Source organism: Megalops cyprinoides, chromosome 20 (assembly GCF_013368585.1).
Source record: "Megalops cyprinoides isolate fMegCyp1 chromosome 20, fMegCyp1.pri, whole genome shotgun sequence".
Taxonomy (NCBI): Eukaryota; Metazoa; Chordata; class Actinopteri; order Elopiformes; family Megalopidae; genus Megalops; species Megalops cyprinoides.
Window position 1 is genome coordinate 14,072,865 of NC_050602.1, and position 18,199 is coordinate 14,091,063.

The 18,199-nt window shown below is 43.5% G+C and overlaps 1 protein-coding gene across 1 annotated transcript in view; it reads left to right on the forward strand.

Moving 5' to 3' along the window:
- tnr (tenascin R (restrictin, janusin)) overlaps positions 1-18,199 on the forward strand; it is a 147,854-nt gene that overhangs the window by 89,598 nt on the left and 40,057 nt on the right. Inside the window, exons 3-5 of the mRNA XM_036554117.1 lie at positions 1,134-1,191; positions 16,053-16,600; positions 17,469-17,945. Coding sequence (XP_036410010.1) covers positions 16,111-16,600; positions 17,469-17,945 — 967 coding nt within the window. The 5' untranslated portion in view covers positions 1,134-1,191; positions 16,053-16,110. The remainder of the gene's footprint in view (positions 1-1,133; positions 1,192-16,052; positions 16,601-17,468; positions 17,946-18,199) is intronic.

Here is an 18,199-nt window from a genome sequence, read left to right on the forward strand (position 1 = left end):
GGTCATGCAGTAAATTATGCAGCATCTTTCACAATGTGGCATTTCTAGAGAGCTTGAAGCAAGGTGGTATTTTGTGATTAACATGAAAGGCAATAGACAGACCTAAGAGACAGACCTAAGAGACAACATTTTATTATAAAATAAGCATGACAAGCAAAAAAAAAAAGATTTTTTTATTTTATCTTTGTCTACTGCAGTCTGTTAAACTCATCATTTGCATTTAATTTTAGCAATAATGGGAAAGTATACTTGATTTAGAACAGTCACGGTAATGCAGCTCCTGAGAAAATGCCGGAAAAATTTGAAATGGACAGTAAATTACTTGGCAGCATGCTTTCAACAAGATGTCACAACAGTGCAACCACAACTGACAGTATATGTGTGCCAAGTCAATATTATTAACATTCCCTCAATGCTATCAAGTCATAATATTGACAAAGGAGATACAGTTTGAAAGTTGCCATGTGTATCTTTAAAAAACATAGACTTGCAGTGACTGGATCAGCAAATTTGTATTGTTTATATTGTTTTTTCTGGTGTTATTTTTCAGTTGTAGTCTACTGCTGTTTATGGCTACAGAACTTGACCTCCATGTGGGTGTGGGGATTATAGCACTGTACCCTTAAGAATTTAAATCATTTTTTTTCACCACGGAATCCAGGGTGCCTGTGTGGGACTCCTGGGGAAAAGCCATCCTTGAAAAGGTGCTAGGGGTGGAATCAGCATCATACCACAGCCACATCCCCATCCCCTGCAGGACTGTTTAAATGCTAGATTTGCATTTCAGCAATGTTAATTAAAAATGTGAAGGCTGCAGTGGGGGGATCAAGGAAGTTGAACTCTGTAGAAACATTAGCTGCGCTTCACAGCTGACGGGCTTGCAGACGGCACACTCTCCTCTGTCAGTGAATGAGGAATGCCTTGCTTAAGGTGTCTCCAGCCGTGGCTCGGACAACTGACATTGAGGGCGTTTCTCATGTTCCTTTAATGAATGAGCAAACCAATTGGATGTTCCCCTGAAACAGGGGTGTGTGTGCGTGTGCATGTCCGCAGCCTGTTCCCTGATCTGGAGGTCCAGGTGAGAGAGTTCTGGCGGTGACTGCCAGTGACACATCTCCTCTGTTTGTTAACAGGTGTAGCACGACTCATCGCCTCGGGGGAGAGAGAAATAGACCGGTTCACTCGCACCAGGTAAGATAATAGGCTTTTCCTGATATCATGAGCAAAATAACATGCGCAGCTTTCTGCTTTTCAATCTGTTTTTTGTATCTTTCATATTTGTTGACTACCTGCGCCGGAGCGCTGACTTATTAATTCGAGTTAAGAGCCTTTCCTCATCATGGACCACTTGTTTCCTCATTCAGCACTCAACAGGTGTTAAGTTTCTGTGATGTGGGAGTCCATGCGTTCAAAAGGGGAACCCACAAACAGCAAGCATGTTTTCCTTGTGTTGCGTTCTTTAGTTACAGTCATTACTAATTACAGTAGAACACTAGCCGGCATTAATGTCCCTCTCATCAATCCGACTTTGGGCACGATTTCAATTAGGACCCAGCTCGTTCTAATCTCCCATATTAAATGTTCATTTTCCTCGCCGCCTCAGAACTACTCCATCATCGCAGCCCTCGCGCAACAGCTGATTCCTGGGTGCAGGACGGGAAAGAGACTCTTTCTCAAACCAGCGGCGCTTGGTTTTCACCTAATGCGATCACACGGAGCCGGGGCTTACCGGGGAATTGGAACGTTTTGGAGATGCACTCATCTGCTCCTCACAATGGTACAAGGGATTTAAGACGCGCCTCAGTCTCTGAGATCCCCGGGGATAGAGCGTCCTTAACGTCTTAATGAAATACTTAGGGGGAGTCTTAATTGCGAGCGAGATGTGGCGTGGGGACAGACGTGAGGCGACACTTTCAGGAAGGCTTTGATCTCGGATCTCCAATCAATCGGGATTAGTGTCCCCCCCACCTCCCCCAGCACACGTGCGGCACGCATGATTAAGGCAGTAATAAACAGCCTCTCGCGCCGATGAGTTATTTTAGCCCCAGCCTCATCCAAACCAGACCTGGCAGCCGAAACGCGCGTCCGCATGTTGATGAATTGGACCCCGGTCTGCTTCCCCCGCGAGGTGGCGGCCGGCCCCCCTCCGGTGGAGGGACAGCGAATTTAAGACCCGACGCGAGATCGGCGGGTTATCCGTGATCGGCCCGCGCGCCGTGCCCGTTCAGTCGTGGACGCTAAGGAGGTGGAGCTCGCCCATCTGCTTTTCTGTGCTTCTGCAATCTGCGCTCTGGCTGAGACTGCTGTGGCGTGCGCTCAGGCATGGGAATGTCGAGCATGGACCGCAGGCTCTCTCTCCTCACCGCGCGGACCCAGTTATCCGGGGAGATATCCACGGGAGATATACAGTTGTTTTCAAAAGCTGTGTGCCTGCTTTTACCTTGTGATTTCAGTTTATAGGCGTATGAGATAGGAATTATAACCGACTTGTCTGGAGAGGGAATAAATATTACGACCATCCATGAGCCACCATATGCTCAAATGTAGAGACCTGAAGTACTCCTGTCTCTGACATAAATCACAAACGCGGAAAGCACAGTTACCGCACTCTCTGTGTCGCAACATTCCATAAAGCAGAGTTTAATAGATTTTTAAGGAATGATCCTGATCGGTGGAACTCAAACGCGTCCACTTACAGTTAACACAGTCAATGAAATATTTACAAGGTGGAAGGGATATCTCTCTCTGTCTCTGTGGTTTTGGCACCTGAGGCACACAGAACACATGTGTCCCCCCCAGCTCTGATAGCTGTTCTGCTGTCCCTGTGACACCTTGCGGTATTGTGCGCCATTCTGTCAGCTCCTTTGAAACCACCTTTGTGCGTATCTGACTCCTTTTGTGGCACAGACGCAAAGGCAGAGACAGTTGTTATATGCTCATGAAAGGCAGAACAATAACTGTCAGTCTCAGCCCACGAGATATAACAGCCCCCGAAACAGTGAGATGAAAGGAGGGAAGGGCTTACAGAATGGGGATGACTGAAAGGGGTTTGATGGAGGAGGAGGGGGGCAGTGTCATTGTATGGAAATGGGGGGGGAGGGGGGTATTAGGGACTGTCAAGCTCTTGCTTGTACTTCTTTTGACAGGACATGTGACGTTCTGCTCAAATGAGCTTTGCAGACAGACATGCGGTGAGAAAGGAGTTGGGCAAACACAGATAATTAAAATCCCCACAGATGTGGCTTGGGAGCTGCCAAAGACGTTGCATACTGTGGGAATTCACACCTTTTATTTCTTTGTACCTTGAGGAATATTGTGCGTCTGTCTGAATTAATGCTGCAATTAAAGGTGATGGGCTGTTGGAGGACCTTAGGCTTGATTACAATCCCCGTAGACAACACTATTTTTGCAAACTTCTGGGTGTTTTTTCCTCATTTCTGAAGCATGTTGGACTCCACAAGTGTGTCATTCTCAAGAACATGGGAAAGAACAGGGAACTCTAATTCAACATACACACCAACTGAGTGTATACATTCACAACAATACACACTTACTTTGATTCAAATTCCTTATATGCTCTAATGCAGATGTTTTGTAGCTTAAAATTGTGTGGCTGCCTCTGGAGTTGCACCATTTCTTATAACACCTACCCACACTTGCATGGGTGTGTGTGTGTGTGTGTGTGTGTGCAATCATTTATTGCAGGAGCAAAAGCATAAAAAATTCTAAAAGCATAGGCAAAGGAATAAACATTAAAAAAGGGGAAAAAGTGCTCTTGTTCAAAAGCATTGGACTCAGTAAATGCAATTTGTGAAGCCACGCTCCATACTGAATTTGTGGAAACAGCCTTCCATGAATAAATGTACTAATTGGCAGCTCTGAATATAAACGGTGTTCAGCACCCCTCTTTGTCCATATTGTTGTGTAAAACACTGATGTATCCTCACAACAAGATGTATCATTAAACTCATGACTGTATCTGGTATCCCCCAAGTTACCCCTGTCTGTGTAGTTGAACTGAGGCTCTGACTGTACCATAAATAAGCTTTTTCGTGATCTCTGTTAAGATACAGTTGTGAACACCGATGGCCTTATCGGACCTGACCATATATATATATATATATACGAATAGAGGGGTATAAAATTAGCAAGATTTGAACATGACAAGCACGGGAGCCTGTGCATTTTCCAGCTCAGTGTAAAGTTTTAGAAATAAGAAACACAATAACAGACCCATGCTGATGTTGCCAGTCCGATTCTGAATGTAACCAAGGTAACCACAGTTTTCTGCCTAAGTGGTGCATTTTAAAAGCAGTGTTGCTGTGGAGTATAAAGTCACTTCTGTTGGTTGCAAAGTGAGGGCTTCTTCTGAAAGGCTCTTTTTTTCTTTCTCTGTTTCTGTTTCTTTTTCTTTTCTTTTATGTATGTTGTGATTGACGTAATTTGCATTTAACATTGACAAAATCTGTTTACAGCGTTCATCAGTGCAACATGTTTCAAAGCAACTTTTAAAAATCACAGTTAAAGTAACAGCTAAAATACACAACCAGAAAAAAAATGATCACAGTGTTGTCTATAGCAGCAGTTGCCTGTTATGTACTCTGGGAGAAAATCCTCTGGGAGCTCAAAGACTCATTGACACTGTGCAAGATTCCACATAGGCAAAGCAGACTCCAGACTCCTTTTATAACATGGTGGTGTTAACAGGGTATTGCTGGAACCACTGATACAGTGAGCATACTTTTCTGTGATCTCTTTGTTATTAGTGAGTGAACCATAGACTAGGGACATGCAAGTGTCCGTCACACTTCACACAGCACTTGTTTTGTGGGTGTACAGTGAAGGCCAGGCATAATTTGAATGACCTGAACTGAGAATCAAGCTGGCAATTTATTATGAAGTGTTACAGTAGCAACATGTGTATCCAGTAAAAAAATGTGTGGGCATAATGTGATTTTCACACATTCAGCCTACCTCTCCACACACACCTATATCTAAACAGCATGGATTTAATAACACAAAAACAGGACACCTAGGTTCAACAGAAATGTTTTGAACACTGAAAATCTGCAAGCCTTTCTACCATTGAAAATGTTTTTTTTATGATTTTATTTTTGAATTGATTTTTTCTGTGAATGGCAGAAAAAAAAAAAATTCTAACTCACCTTGCTAACTCAAATTGTTCACCCGGTTTTTCATGAGCCATCGGTAAGGAACTAGCTATCGAGCCACTTCAGGAGAGCAACAGATGCAATTTCCTAACCCTTTTTTTTATGATTTCACAATGCCAAAAAAGCACACAGTGCTGGATCTAGGTTTGATGTTTAATTGTTTGTAGTGTGCAAACTGCAAATCTAATTTAAAAATTAATTTACAAGCAATTTTGGTATAATGATAATCCATGTTTATGGAAATGATAAAAATGCCGTTACTGATTGTTTTAAGTCATTATTAATGAATTGAGAAAAGCTAGGAATGAGAATAAAAGAACAGCTAGTGAAGAGCTCTGGTGAAGTTAAGAAGAAATCTTAAAAGGTAATATTTTTTTCCCCATCACGGGTCCATGTGGTGTTGTCTGTCCTATTTTAGCTTCTTGTTTGTTGTCAGTGAACCCTAGAGAGGGAGCAGAAGAAGATTATTTTATTGTTCAGATGTGTGTATTGTCTCGTCTCTTGGTTAATAAATTGTGTGAAGACTGTGCTATTCTTCAGATTCTGTTATCTCCAACCCTGCGTGTAGTGTGTGTCTACATTCTGAACATACAGTATGTTCTGTATTTACACTGTGTGTGTAAGTGTATTTAAATATGCAATTTTTAAGTGAATTCAAATTACTGTAACATCCTTCTGAGAAGATACTGGACAGCCAATTAGCATTTATCGCACTGTCCTGTGCTGTTTTTGAAGAAAACTGTGAAGCATTGTTCTATAAAGCTACATTTCCTAACAACAAGGTAGCCCTGGGAGGAATGCAAAAATGCTGAGTTGAAAAAGGGAAGTAGTTAGCTAAAAGCAGAGAGCAGTGCACTGAGAATTGGAGGATTGGACCAGAACGAGTATGGTTATTATAAAAGATTGAGCACTTGTGATGGGGAACAATATAAAATCCAATCCTGCACCATTCACAGCAACATGGAGATGAACTCAGCAAGGTTCCTGAAAATAAATGAGGATTCTGCTCTCCCGTTTCTCCATTAAAGGGGAGAACGCTTCGCTTGGCTATTATCCTCCTCACTCCCACTGAGCTTAGTGTTTGTGTGCCTGTGAGCGCGGTGGACGCTCCCTTACTCTGTATTCTTTCAGATGGGAACAATGTAGGCAAGGTGGCACAGGGTGTTCTTGACAGTTATCTCGCCTATATTTTCTTTGAGCCATGTGTCTTCACGCAGAGAGTGCCAGGTGCAGAGGTCTCACCCATTAGCTAGACCTTATGATGCTGAAAATTACTTCCTTTAAAATAGGCCAGGAAGAAACGCACTTTATCCATAAAAAAGTAATCTTGATAACAACATCGGTGGAGGTTAGGTTGAAAATGAAATTTGGACATGGCCTGTGTGATTTACAATGTATCCCTATTGTGTCCTTGCAGGAAATTGTTTATACACAACCAAGGCTTAAAACAGTCAAACTGTAGCACATACAAGCATAATTTGTTGCACTGATTGAAATGTCTTATGAAACAGAGGCTTGTTCAAGCTTGCATCAGCACGTCATTCATGTCATTTAATCCAAGTGTTATTTTGTTTTCCAAACCCATGACCCACCTAATGAGTGAACATGTTTTCTGTGGCTCGGCTTTAGTTGATACATTTATGTCACCGAGCACTTCATAAACCCTCATTAATTTAATTTTGGCAAAATGTACCTTCTTATACCCCAAAAATGTTTTTGATTTAATAAGATTTAAAGCATTCAAAATAGAAACTGAGGCAGGGAAATATTTTAAAAGCATGAACAAGAACAAATGTACAAAGATGAGAACTGCATAGGAACCTATGACCAAATGCACAGTCCTTGATTTTATACTTTATAATGCTTTTAGTAAATGACAATTTAACTGTATGTAAATATAGAATGTGGAAAATTCCATTTTTATTGACTATCCCATTACCAGGACCAACTAATGGAACCTAATGCACAGTTTAGGAATCCCTGGTTTAATCTACTGGTTAATTTCATTTGCCACATTGGTAACAAAAGAAAACTGTGATATTAAAAGAAAACTGTGATCAAAAATTGAAATTACATTACATTACATTACATGCATTTTGCAGACTCTCTTATCCAGAGCAACTTCCAGCAACATAGAACATAAGTCTATCCATTCAGTTAAATGAGAAACAGTGTCAGACCAGGCTAGCAACACTCCCAGACCAGTGAGTGTGAGCATAACACCATTAAAGTCCTACCCTAAGTTAACCTGTGCAACCTGACTAGGCAACAGAAGACAATTATACTGTGATACATCAGGTACTAGAACATAGAATTCAAATATATCGCAATACTACACGTAAAATCAACATCAAATCATTTCATACAAAATTTCATCTTGGAAAACATGAATCAAGTGTAGTACTTACGTGCAAAACTGAGCATTCTAAATCAGTTACTGACCCTCCTCTTGTAGGTGATAACACAAGCCTGCTATACTATCAGCAAGAGCTTTTAAGAGAGAGAATGGTGAATCCTATAAATTTAATGGAAAGCAAGTCTTGCTCCTTCGGCAAGTCATCCTGCACTGAAAGGATTTGTGAGTGTTATTTCTATATATTATTTAGTTGTCTAGCTTCTTAGAATTATTTATTTCCATTTTTATACAGATTTTAAATAATGTTTTAAAATGGATGTTTTGAATAAATGAATGTATGAATAATATATGAATAAATGTATTCCTAAGAGTTCCCCTAGGGCCTATAAGTGCTCTCTGACATCAAGACAACTACTGTAAAATGGACGGTTGCTCAGTTCATCAGTACAAATTAGCATCTTAGTATAATTTAAGATAGATAATAGTACATGAACCAGCACACCCACAATTCTACTGAGAAGAAAATTAACACTTCAGCACAGAAGGATTGATTTTTAAAATTAATTCATGAGCGCTGCCTTTAATTTTTCGATATATGACAAAGACAGGAACAAATTACCACTAATTCAGAAACTTTCTCCATTCTTTCAGCAAGGAGATTTTTTGTTCAAATAATTTATTTGAATTGTATTTTGTAAGTCAGGCTTCCCTTAAACCAGGTCCTCTAGATCCTCTAGCGCATTATCCTTTGAAACATTTTTCTTCAAGCAAACAAAGTCAAACTAAGAATTTGTATTGAATGGCTACTATGATGTTGTGTATTTTTTCATCACCTACTTCCTACTATCTGTTTTCTGAATATACTTTTCAGTGATATCCAACGTGTCCCTTGTATTGCTAATTCCACTTGGCAAGAATCTTGGCAAGATGGGTTTCATCATTTCTTCTTCATTTCCACCTATCCTCATGGATAAGTTGGCTTGATTATTACCAGTTGGCTTGATGTAATATAGCTCCGGGAAGGAGGTCGTAGAAATGTCAGTGTTCTGGCAGTTCTCAGTCATGCTATATAATCATTCCCTTTTTATAATTGGTTAAATGAATGCCTGACTATCTGTCTCGGCTGATGTGTGGTGAACATTCAATATAAGGCAATATAAGATCCATGAAAGGTGCTGCGTAAATGAAATGCATTGGTATGGTATTGGCTTTATTTTGCACATGTACTTGAAAGCAATGGAAAAAATACAGACAACATATGATTGTATTAGCAAGGTAAAGGAGTTTGGTTCAGAGAAGCCTCTTGAGATTTCAACAGACATAGGGGCCTCACATGTGACACGCATCTTCAAATAAGTGAAAGTGAAGTGAAAAGGAAATTCAAAAAGATTTTTTTGTTGTTGAGAGATATCTGAAGATCACAGATATCATTCTGCTTATAGTTCATTGAGCTGTATTTCTCAGGAATTGCAGCATTTTTCATAAGCTAGAAACTCACCATGTGCATCTGACTGCTGTATGTGGTGCCAGTGCATTTAAATGTAAATTGGAGGAGAAACACGTTGCCAAGTTTGAATTTGGCATCTCTCTTCATGAAAGGAACATAGATGTGTGATCCGTCTCAGACGTTTGGATTTTAAATTTCAGATGCACGACCAGTTTGGTCTCTGAGGGCTGCGCTTGTGTGTAGCACGTGCCGTGCCGGCTCTGTGTGTCTGATATACCTAAGATGCAGGGTGGAGGAGGTGTGGAGGAGGGTTACTTTAAACTTCTGCAGAACGGAGCCCAATGATCCTGAAAGACAAGGCAATTTGGCGTGTGCGGCCGTGGTAATGAGAATAGAAGCATAATGTTGCGAGAGTGAGATTTACAAGGGAGGAAAGAGGGGGCGCCAGAGGAAGCTGGGTAATGGCACCGTGAGCTTGTTGAGGTGCCTGCGCATTAACCTGCACAAATGGGGGTCACGGATTCACTCCCCCCAGTCCTGATGCCTGTCAGCAGATAGCCCCCGGCTGAGTGTTTGCGGCGAGCTTGCCCGTCCCCATCAGAGATACGGCGGAGATATCTCTTTATCCACTTGTTCCAGCTGGTGAATAAGTGCAGAAGGTAGGTGCAACATGGAGGGAGACAGAGAGAAAGAGAGAGCAAGAGAGTGGGAGATGATAAACATGATGTTTAAAGGAAGGAGGGGCTGAAAGTACTATAGGCAAACACCTCTATACCTGTACCAAATACAAATTTGTAAGGGATTCCACAGAGGGGGGTGTGGTGGTGCATAACTCGCAACACACAAATACTTTTTTTAAGTGTCTCTCAATGCTGAATGGGAAGCTCTCAGCCAGCTACAGGAGGCCGCACGCCCCTGCTCACACTTGAAGTGGAGTCGCAGGAAAGAAAGACATGTACGGCCTCGCTGCTCGGTTACAGCTGGGATCCGGTTCCCCCGGGAGACCGGAGATGCTGTGATCGAGCTCAGCTCGCACGTGCGTGAGAGAAGTACAGCGACGCGTCTCTCATGTGTAATTCAGCACGCTGAGAAGCAGCCTGCATCGCCTCCTGTAAGAACCCCCGGCCCAGCCACAGGTGTTTACCTGGTGAAAATGGATAGGGATGGAAACAGTGACACAGGGCGGCTCTCTCTTACTATTGCAACAGGACACTGATGTAAATAATTAAAAATGGGGATATGACAGATTATAGAAGGCTCACTCAGCTTCAAAAGAGATTTCTCTTGATACGTTTCTTTTTTCAATGTCTGTATTACCAATATACTATGCCTATGGCATCAGGCGCACTTTTTTCCCTTTATCTTTTCGATATGAATCCTTTTATCCCCCCTATTCTTATTAATGGACATACTGTGCATTATAATCAAATAGAATCATAGGACACAGAGCCTGTAAAATTGGATTGAGAGATGGATACCGCAATTGCTTTCATCAGATGTGCACTTCTCCATTCCTTTGAATTTGACCCTATCACTATAGGGAATGGACAGATATATAATTTACCTGCGAGGCGAGGAAATAATGTGATGTTTACATATCTGTTGTGCATATGTCTGTCTGTGGATTGGAAATTCCGTCTTTCGGAGGAAGGCAATTTAAACAGCCGCCTTGGACACAGAATGGACTCAGCATGTCTGCAAGCATGCATTTACATTTACATTTACATTGACAGTCTATCAGCTGCCTGAACACCATCTTACCCCTTTTCGTGTGTCATTTAGTTATTTATTTATTCCCCTGTTTGAAAGCACTGGTGCATCTTTAAGGAACGACGGTACAGGATTTTCTGTAACAGAGGACGTTCTGCCCAGTGCCACCGGACCATTTCCAAACGCATTGCGTGCAAGATAATTACCAGGTGGTCCTGTTTGTCTGGAGGGTTGGTTCAGCTTTTTCTCAGCCTGCTATAGTTTTAGCAGCAGGTAGGCGCAAATAATCCCTGCACATCTCATGCAGTGCATTGTCTTTGTTATTCCTCTAAAAGTTAGAAACACCCACAAAAAAAAAAAAAAAAAAAAACGTCAGATACGCTTTGATGCATAAAAGGAGCCGCCTCATTAATTGCGAAAGTGTTTTCCCCTTCAAGGTGGTACTTGTTATTCTTCCGCACTTCGGTCCCATCGATTGTCACCACAGTAAGATTGACTGAAGACATCAATAGCACTTCAGAAGTGCTTTTGAAGATGACTAGGTCGGATTAAATGAGCAGCATCTAGTGTTTTTTTGTAAATAAATTATTTATTTAATTTAATCCCACCCACGGCAATCCATTTGGAAGGTAACTCTATGTTTATATTTTGACTTGTGAAGCCTGTTGTTTTTTTTTTTCCTGTTAGGATTCTCTTTTACTGTAAAGGGGAACATTTTGTTGACATATGTGATGTTGTTGCAAAATGTATTCAGGACGTGTTTCTGCTAACATATTTCTTTAATCAGCACTGTCCTCGTTATATCCCCAGCATTCACCTTTGTCAGCTAATTTGGCTTTGCACTGTTTCGAGTGGGATCCTTTAAGATCTGTTTACAACACTGTATTGCTTTGTATGCGTTTTTATTTCTCTGGGGCTAAAACAGTGTTGTTGCAGGTCACTCGGGTGCATTTGGTCAAGACCCAGTCCTAACCCATCAATCCGTTGCCCTGTCAGATGGTTGCCCAACTGGTATAGCCTGTGAGTGAGATGCTGGCCGACACTCGATGCCATTAAATGCGTAGTTTAACTTTCAGGGGTTTAGAACACATTCCAACTGAGGCGCAGCCGTTCCTCCGGCATTGTTGACAGGCGCGCTCCCCCTGCGCTGACATTTCAATCAAAACAGCATCCGCCAGCAACCCCCCGAGCAGGAAGGTGAAAACAGCCATCGCTGTCAAAGGCGTGGATATATTGAACTGTCTCTGCTGATAGTAATATTATGTTCATGCCAAGGTGAAAGCAGATGCTCTGGATATGCGGAGGGTGCTGTAAATTTGTTACCGAGATGGCTGCGCATAAAATGTGCTACAAGATTTGCGTTTCCATTATTACCGACGCTGATAACTGGTTTTTTTATCAGCTGTGATGTGTGAGGCGGGAGGCAATGCGTTTTTTTTTTTTCCCCTCCGGACACCCGCAGGTAGACGGTGTGCGTAACCTCTGGTTCTGTTGCGCTCACTTCCGGCTCATAGCCGGTGGAGAGAATCGTTATCAGGGGGCTGGAGAATAAGTTCTGCCTGTTCATTCGTGGGCATGCCGCGTGTTGGAGAATCATTAGAGAATCATTAGGCAGAAAAGCGCTGTGTGCCTCATGCATATTTCAGAGATGAGTTCGAGGTGGTGAAATTACTTCTACCTTCATCTGTCTATGAGGTGAAAAGCCTTCAGATGAAATTGGGTGTCAGATTATTTGAGAAATCCACAGCACTTTCCTCCGGTTCCTCTAGCAATATTACACTGTAAGCTCTGTAGAACTCTGAAGCTGTCATTTTTTCTGTGTTTCAGAATAATTAGAAATATTTCTTGTACAAAAAAAAAAAAACATAAATGAGCCACAATTCTCAATTAGTGCAACAATATTAAGCAGGTAAGTGAAATTATTGAAAAAGCAATAAATAAGTAAATGCATATATGAATACAAAGCACTTATAAAATTGAGAAGAAGGTTTTTTCTCTAAGAAATCCATTTACTCATTATAAAGACATCATTCTGGTAATTCTAACAATAGATAATAGATAATAGAAAGATAAGCAGAGATAATACATTAGAGTCCCAGATGTTATTGTGATGGTGGTATGAATCTTTTCTTCTTCATCTTTCTTCTTCTTATTTTTCTTTTCTTCTTCTTCTCATTATTTTCATCATCATCATCATCTTCTCCTTCTTCTTTTTCCTCATTATCCCATTAAATGTATTTAGGAATAATTATCTTGTTTTTATCCCATTAATTTGATTATTTGAAGGGTATACTTAATTTTAGTGTATGTAGCATTTGCACCAAGCAGTCCTAGATTTAGTTAACAGGCACTGTGTGCCACAAGGTTGAAAGGTCCAACCTAAGACAACATGAGAGATGATGTGGAGGTCTTTATTTCTGTCCTGTACCGTATGTCACCATTACGCTCCAATGCCAATGAAGGTCTATCCCATTTACAGAAAAGGACATTCATTGATCTCTGTTCACTACTTGTCACATGCCCTCAATACATGTCTGGGCCCATTTGTAATATCAGTGTCACCATTTCTTTGTCAGAGAGGGGAAAAAGGAAATAACCTACAGTAACCTCTTTCATTTCATATTGCTGGTTAAATCACCGGTATGTGGAGTTGAGGGAGATCCTGCCATCAAATGGCTGAAACAGTGTAGCTGTTGACACCCCCTGCTTTCAAAAACACTTACACTTATATTCTGATATCATACCTGCTATCCTGTGGCCAGTCAGCCTTACAAGGTACATTTTCAATGACTTTCAGCACCAAATTGCTTTATGTCATTTCTGGAATGCTGTTTGATCATTTAAAGATTGCAGGGGGGCATGCTGGAATTCAATTTGCAGGGAGCGTAAAAAGAAAAAAAAAAAATAAAAACAGAAGATGACCTGTTTCAGAAACCCGGTCGGACACTTTTGTCTCCTGCTCGCCCACCGCGCCGGTGCTTTGTCTCATTTGCGTTTACGCTCCGCATACATTTTCGCGGTCCGCCAGGTTCCCCTCGAGTGCCCCCTGACTTACAAATGGGCCGCTCCACTGGCGGACGTGAGGAGGCGGTTCCTTGCAATCCTCTGTGCTGTCGGCCCCGATTACCACACTCAAGGGTGAGGAGAACCTTCTTCGTGTGGAGGGAGAGATTCCCACAGAGAGGTGAAATGGGATGCTCGGGAAGTGACACACCTCAGAGCCCCCTGTACCCAACCCCCCCCCCCCCCCCAACCCCCCCTTGCTTCCGCTGGCCCCCGCGCCGCCCCGTGTCCTAATTGAGCAATCAACCTGACGGGACCCCATTGTCCACTTCCACCGCGGGACCCCTTCTGTGTCGGGATGCTGTGCTCCAAATAGGCACTCCACGTGTCCTGGCCTCCGCTCTCTGTGACCTCACTTAACCCCGTGACCCAGACCGAGGACAGAATATGAACAAAGGGCTGAGTGGGTGTCTGAGCCTGGATAGCTTGTAGGGGCAAGGGCACAAAGTTTGATTTTTGTGGTGCAGAAGCTTAGTGACACTCTTTGGAGAGGACAGCAGTGCACAGTAGGGCTGTTGCTGGCAGTACCTCTGCAAAGCTGGCAGTGAGTCAGTGGCATCTGACACCTTTTTCCAAGTCCTGTATAGCTCAGTTGCAGGTTGAACCCATATGTGATTTCAGGGAGAGCATACCAGCTAAAGGGGCACTATGGCAGTTAAGGAAAAGAAATAATGGTAGTACTTTACATATCTGATTCCTCTTAATGTTTGTATGTTTGTTAGTTTTGTTTTAGCTTTGTTTCTGTATAATGAACCGTACGCTTTCTGGGAAATTCAAGCACTTTGACATAGCAATATTTCCACATTTGCTGTATCATTTTCTCTTAATCCTTAGCTAAGCTGTCATATCATCACATGGACATCCATTCTTTGATAGTTGTTGCAGGTACTAAAAAAGGCATTGTTGTAATAAATAAATCCATTATAATAGGATTATACCATGCACGTGTGTAAATGAATCTGTCTGGAGCAGTGGACTCACTACAGTGGTTATCCATACAACGTGCGTGAAAGGAACTGGCGTCTGACTGGGTTTGCTGGTTTAGATTTCTCTCACCTCTACCATTCACGTTCAGTGGATAGGAGCGGTGAGTGAAGGGGCTGGCATCGTGTCCGACCAGACCTCCCAGCACAAGGAGAAAGGGGAACGTTTCCCCGGCAGAGGTAACGAGGCGCCCACCGGCAAGGCCGCGGTCATAAATCAGCCGGCGAAGGGGGCGAGCGGCATACCGAAGTGCACCGGGGTGGTTTATTTAAACATATCGCCTGCCTCTCAGATCCCCCCAACCCCACTCCCCCAGAGTGACTGACACACTCCGTACCTTCTCCTTCATTATGTCAGCCCCCGGACAATTCCGCTGCAGAGGGCGATTTATCACCACTATCATGAGTGTCCTGCTTTAAGGAGACACACACTGTCTGAGCAAGGTAACCCTTAGAGAACAGAGGCAATGAAGGAGAGGTTAAAGAGCTGGGGGGTGAACTGCAGGGCTGAGACACCAGCACAGTGTATCCCAGAGCCAGGTGTGTTGCCTGAATTACTCTTGTGAAAAAATATCAATGGGCTAAAAAAATAATAATGCAAAATAATTACTGCTCCTGTAGGGCCCAATGGAGAGGGTTATGAATAGCAAAACAGTGAAATCTGTGAAACAAATGCAGACCCTTTTTCCTGTCTTCATACTGTTTGCATCAGGTAATGAATTTGCTCTAGCCATGCTGTAGGAAGGAAATCCATTGTGAAAATATTTGTATAATGTTTTTTATTCTCCAAAAACTGAAAGGAAGGGCATGCCATTCACTGTGTGCGAGTCTCCTGTCTGTATTCGGGAGATTTTGTGTTGATAAAGGGGCTTATCCTCGTCTAAAACAGCCCTCTTTCAGTCTAACACAGATGGAAAATGTCACTGTAGATTATCACTCCCAGACCAGGGGTTTTACAATAAAGTCCATCATTGGGAGTCAGCTTCTTTCTGTAATTCATTTTACAGTATGTTTTTGTCCTCAATGCAGTTAAAGAGGAGTAAAGATTGCTCGGTTACAGCAAAGCAGAAATCACTAAAATGAAGCCGTTATATATCATTGATGAGCCTGCGCCGGTGTTGTACTAACATGTTGTGTGTTCTCCTTGGCAGAGATCAAATGTTTTGTCTTGCACAGTGAAACATTCAATTTGTGCAACCCATGCTTTCTTTTATTTGCCTTATCATGGAGTTATCACCAGAATCAAATATTGATTTTATTAACTGAGCTTTCATTTCAGTTCTCAGTAAGTTACCCTCTCAATCACCTTTTTTTCTCAACAGAACGAGCTGTAAATTTGTGTGTGGAGTCAGTTGAACCTCGGCCAGTTATTGAACTCTGATGCACTGTGGGGACACCATGGCCCTGAGAAGCTGCCTGGTCTGCCTGTCTGTGGTTCTCCTGGGGGCCCTCACTGCCCTGACAGACGGAGGCCAGCTGGTGAAAACCACCAGGGTGAGACGGCAGGTGCTGGAGGGAGAGGGCCCGGTATCTAACCAGACAGTGAAGGAGCAGCCCATGGTCTTCAACCACGTCTACAACATCAACGTGCCCCTGGAGTCGCTGTGCTCCGTGGACTTGGAGGCAGCCCCCAGCCAGGGGGCAAGGGCGGAGGCGGAGGCAGCCCCAACCGAATACATGGAGCAGACGTCCGACCTGGACAGCCAGGTCACCTTCACCCACCGCATCAACATCCCCAAGCAGGCGTGTGCCTGCCCCACCACCAGCATGGTGCAGCAGCTGGCCAGCCGCATTGAGATGCTAGAGAGAGAGGTGTCACTGCTGAGGGCCCAATGCAGCTCCAGCTGCTGCGGAGAGAGCGCTGCCATCGGTGAGACAGCAGCCCAGCTCACGTAACAGAAGCCAGTGGTGAATTAGGCATGGACTGTGCGTATTATGAGGTCATGTAATAGAACTTATCGCTGAATTGGGCACAATCTACATGTACAAACTTATTTACTGGAACTAAACTGACGAACTGAGTGCAGCCCACATGCAGTATGAGATGTTGTGGTAAAGCTATTGGTGAATTTGGCGTGGCTTTGGCACCTTTACTGTGAGCTCAGCTCATATGAGAGAAATCAGTGGTGAAATAGGAATGGCCAATCTGTATTGTGAGCTCATGTGATGGTGAATTAGACACAGATTAGTCCGTTTTGGGGATATTTGGGCTGCAGGCTGTAGTGAATGGGGAATCATGTCAAATTCAGTGACAGCACATGAAATTACACCTTACAGCTGAAGCTTGAGGGGGGGATTTCTCCTCATTTCTATCTAGCGCTCACCTAGAGAGCTCATTAGAGTCCCGCTGTATAGTGAGCAATCATTGATGAGTCCAGTAGTGACATACAATATTATAGTCCTGTACTCTGTAGTGATAAGTGTGTGCACAGCAATTTTGGCTAGTCGACATATTGAGTAGGTCACCTCTGTTGAAAACAGGTTCCAGGGAAAGTCAAACTGTGTCTGTCAGTTCAAGTGCAAGTTTGTTTCTGGATCTGGCAGAAAGGCAAATAATGCACTCAACAGGGATCAATCAATGCACAAAGTTTCTGTATAGTCCAGTATGGTTATTCAGAGGTGTCATTTCTTATCAGCATCCAGAAAGCATACTGATCAACAGTTTATGAAATGTGCTTACTGCTGAAATATTGACCTGCATTAATAGGGTGCTTGTTTGTCCTCATCCCCAAACCTAGGTCGGCTGGACTTCGTCCCCCACTGCAGCGGCCACGGCAGCTTCAACATGGACGTGTGCGGGTGCGTGTGCGAGGAGGGCTGGACCGGCAAGAATTGCTCCGAGCCCCGTTGCCCCGGCGACTGCTCAGGCCAGGGCGTGTGCGTGGAGGGTGAGTGCGTCTGCGACCGGGACTTCGGCGGGGAGAACTGCTCGGAGCCCCGTTGCCCCGGCGACTGCTCGGGGCGGGGCCTGTGCATCGATGGCGAGTGCGTTTGCGAGGAGGCCTATTCTGGGGACGACTGCTCCTCCGGGCGCTGCCTCAACGACTGCACCGACCAGGGTGTCTGCGTCAACGGGACCTGCCAGTGTCACCCGGGCTTCACCGGCGAGGACTGCGCCGTCGCCACCTGCCCCAACAACTGCAGCCAGAGGGGCACTTGCCGGAGGGGCATGTGCGTCTGCCAGGAGGGGTTTGGGGGAGACGACTGCTCCGCAGGTGAGAGGGGGTGGGGTAAAGCATCATTGGGGGGGTGTCTTTATCAGTTTGTTCTTGTGTTGGCATAATGAGGCCTCGTGGAGGACTCGGGCACTTCCCTTGTATACTTAGGCAAGGTACATAACCCAGAATTGCCTCAGTAAATATCCAGCTGTATAAATGGGTAACATGTGAAAACTGTAAACTGTGTACGTCACTCTGGATAAGAGCGTCTGCATTACAATAATGTAATGTAATATGAACCAATCAAAAGA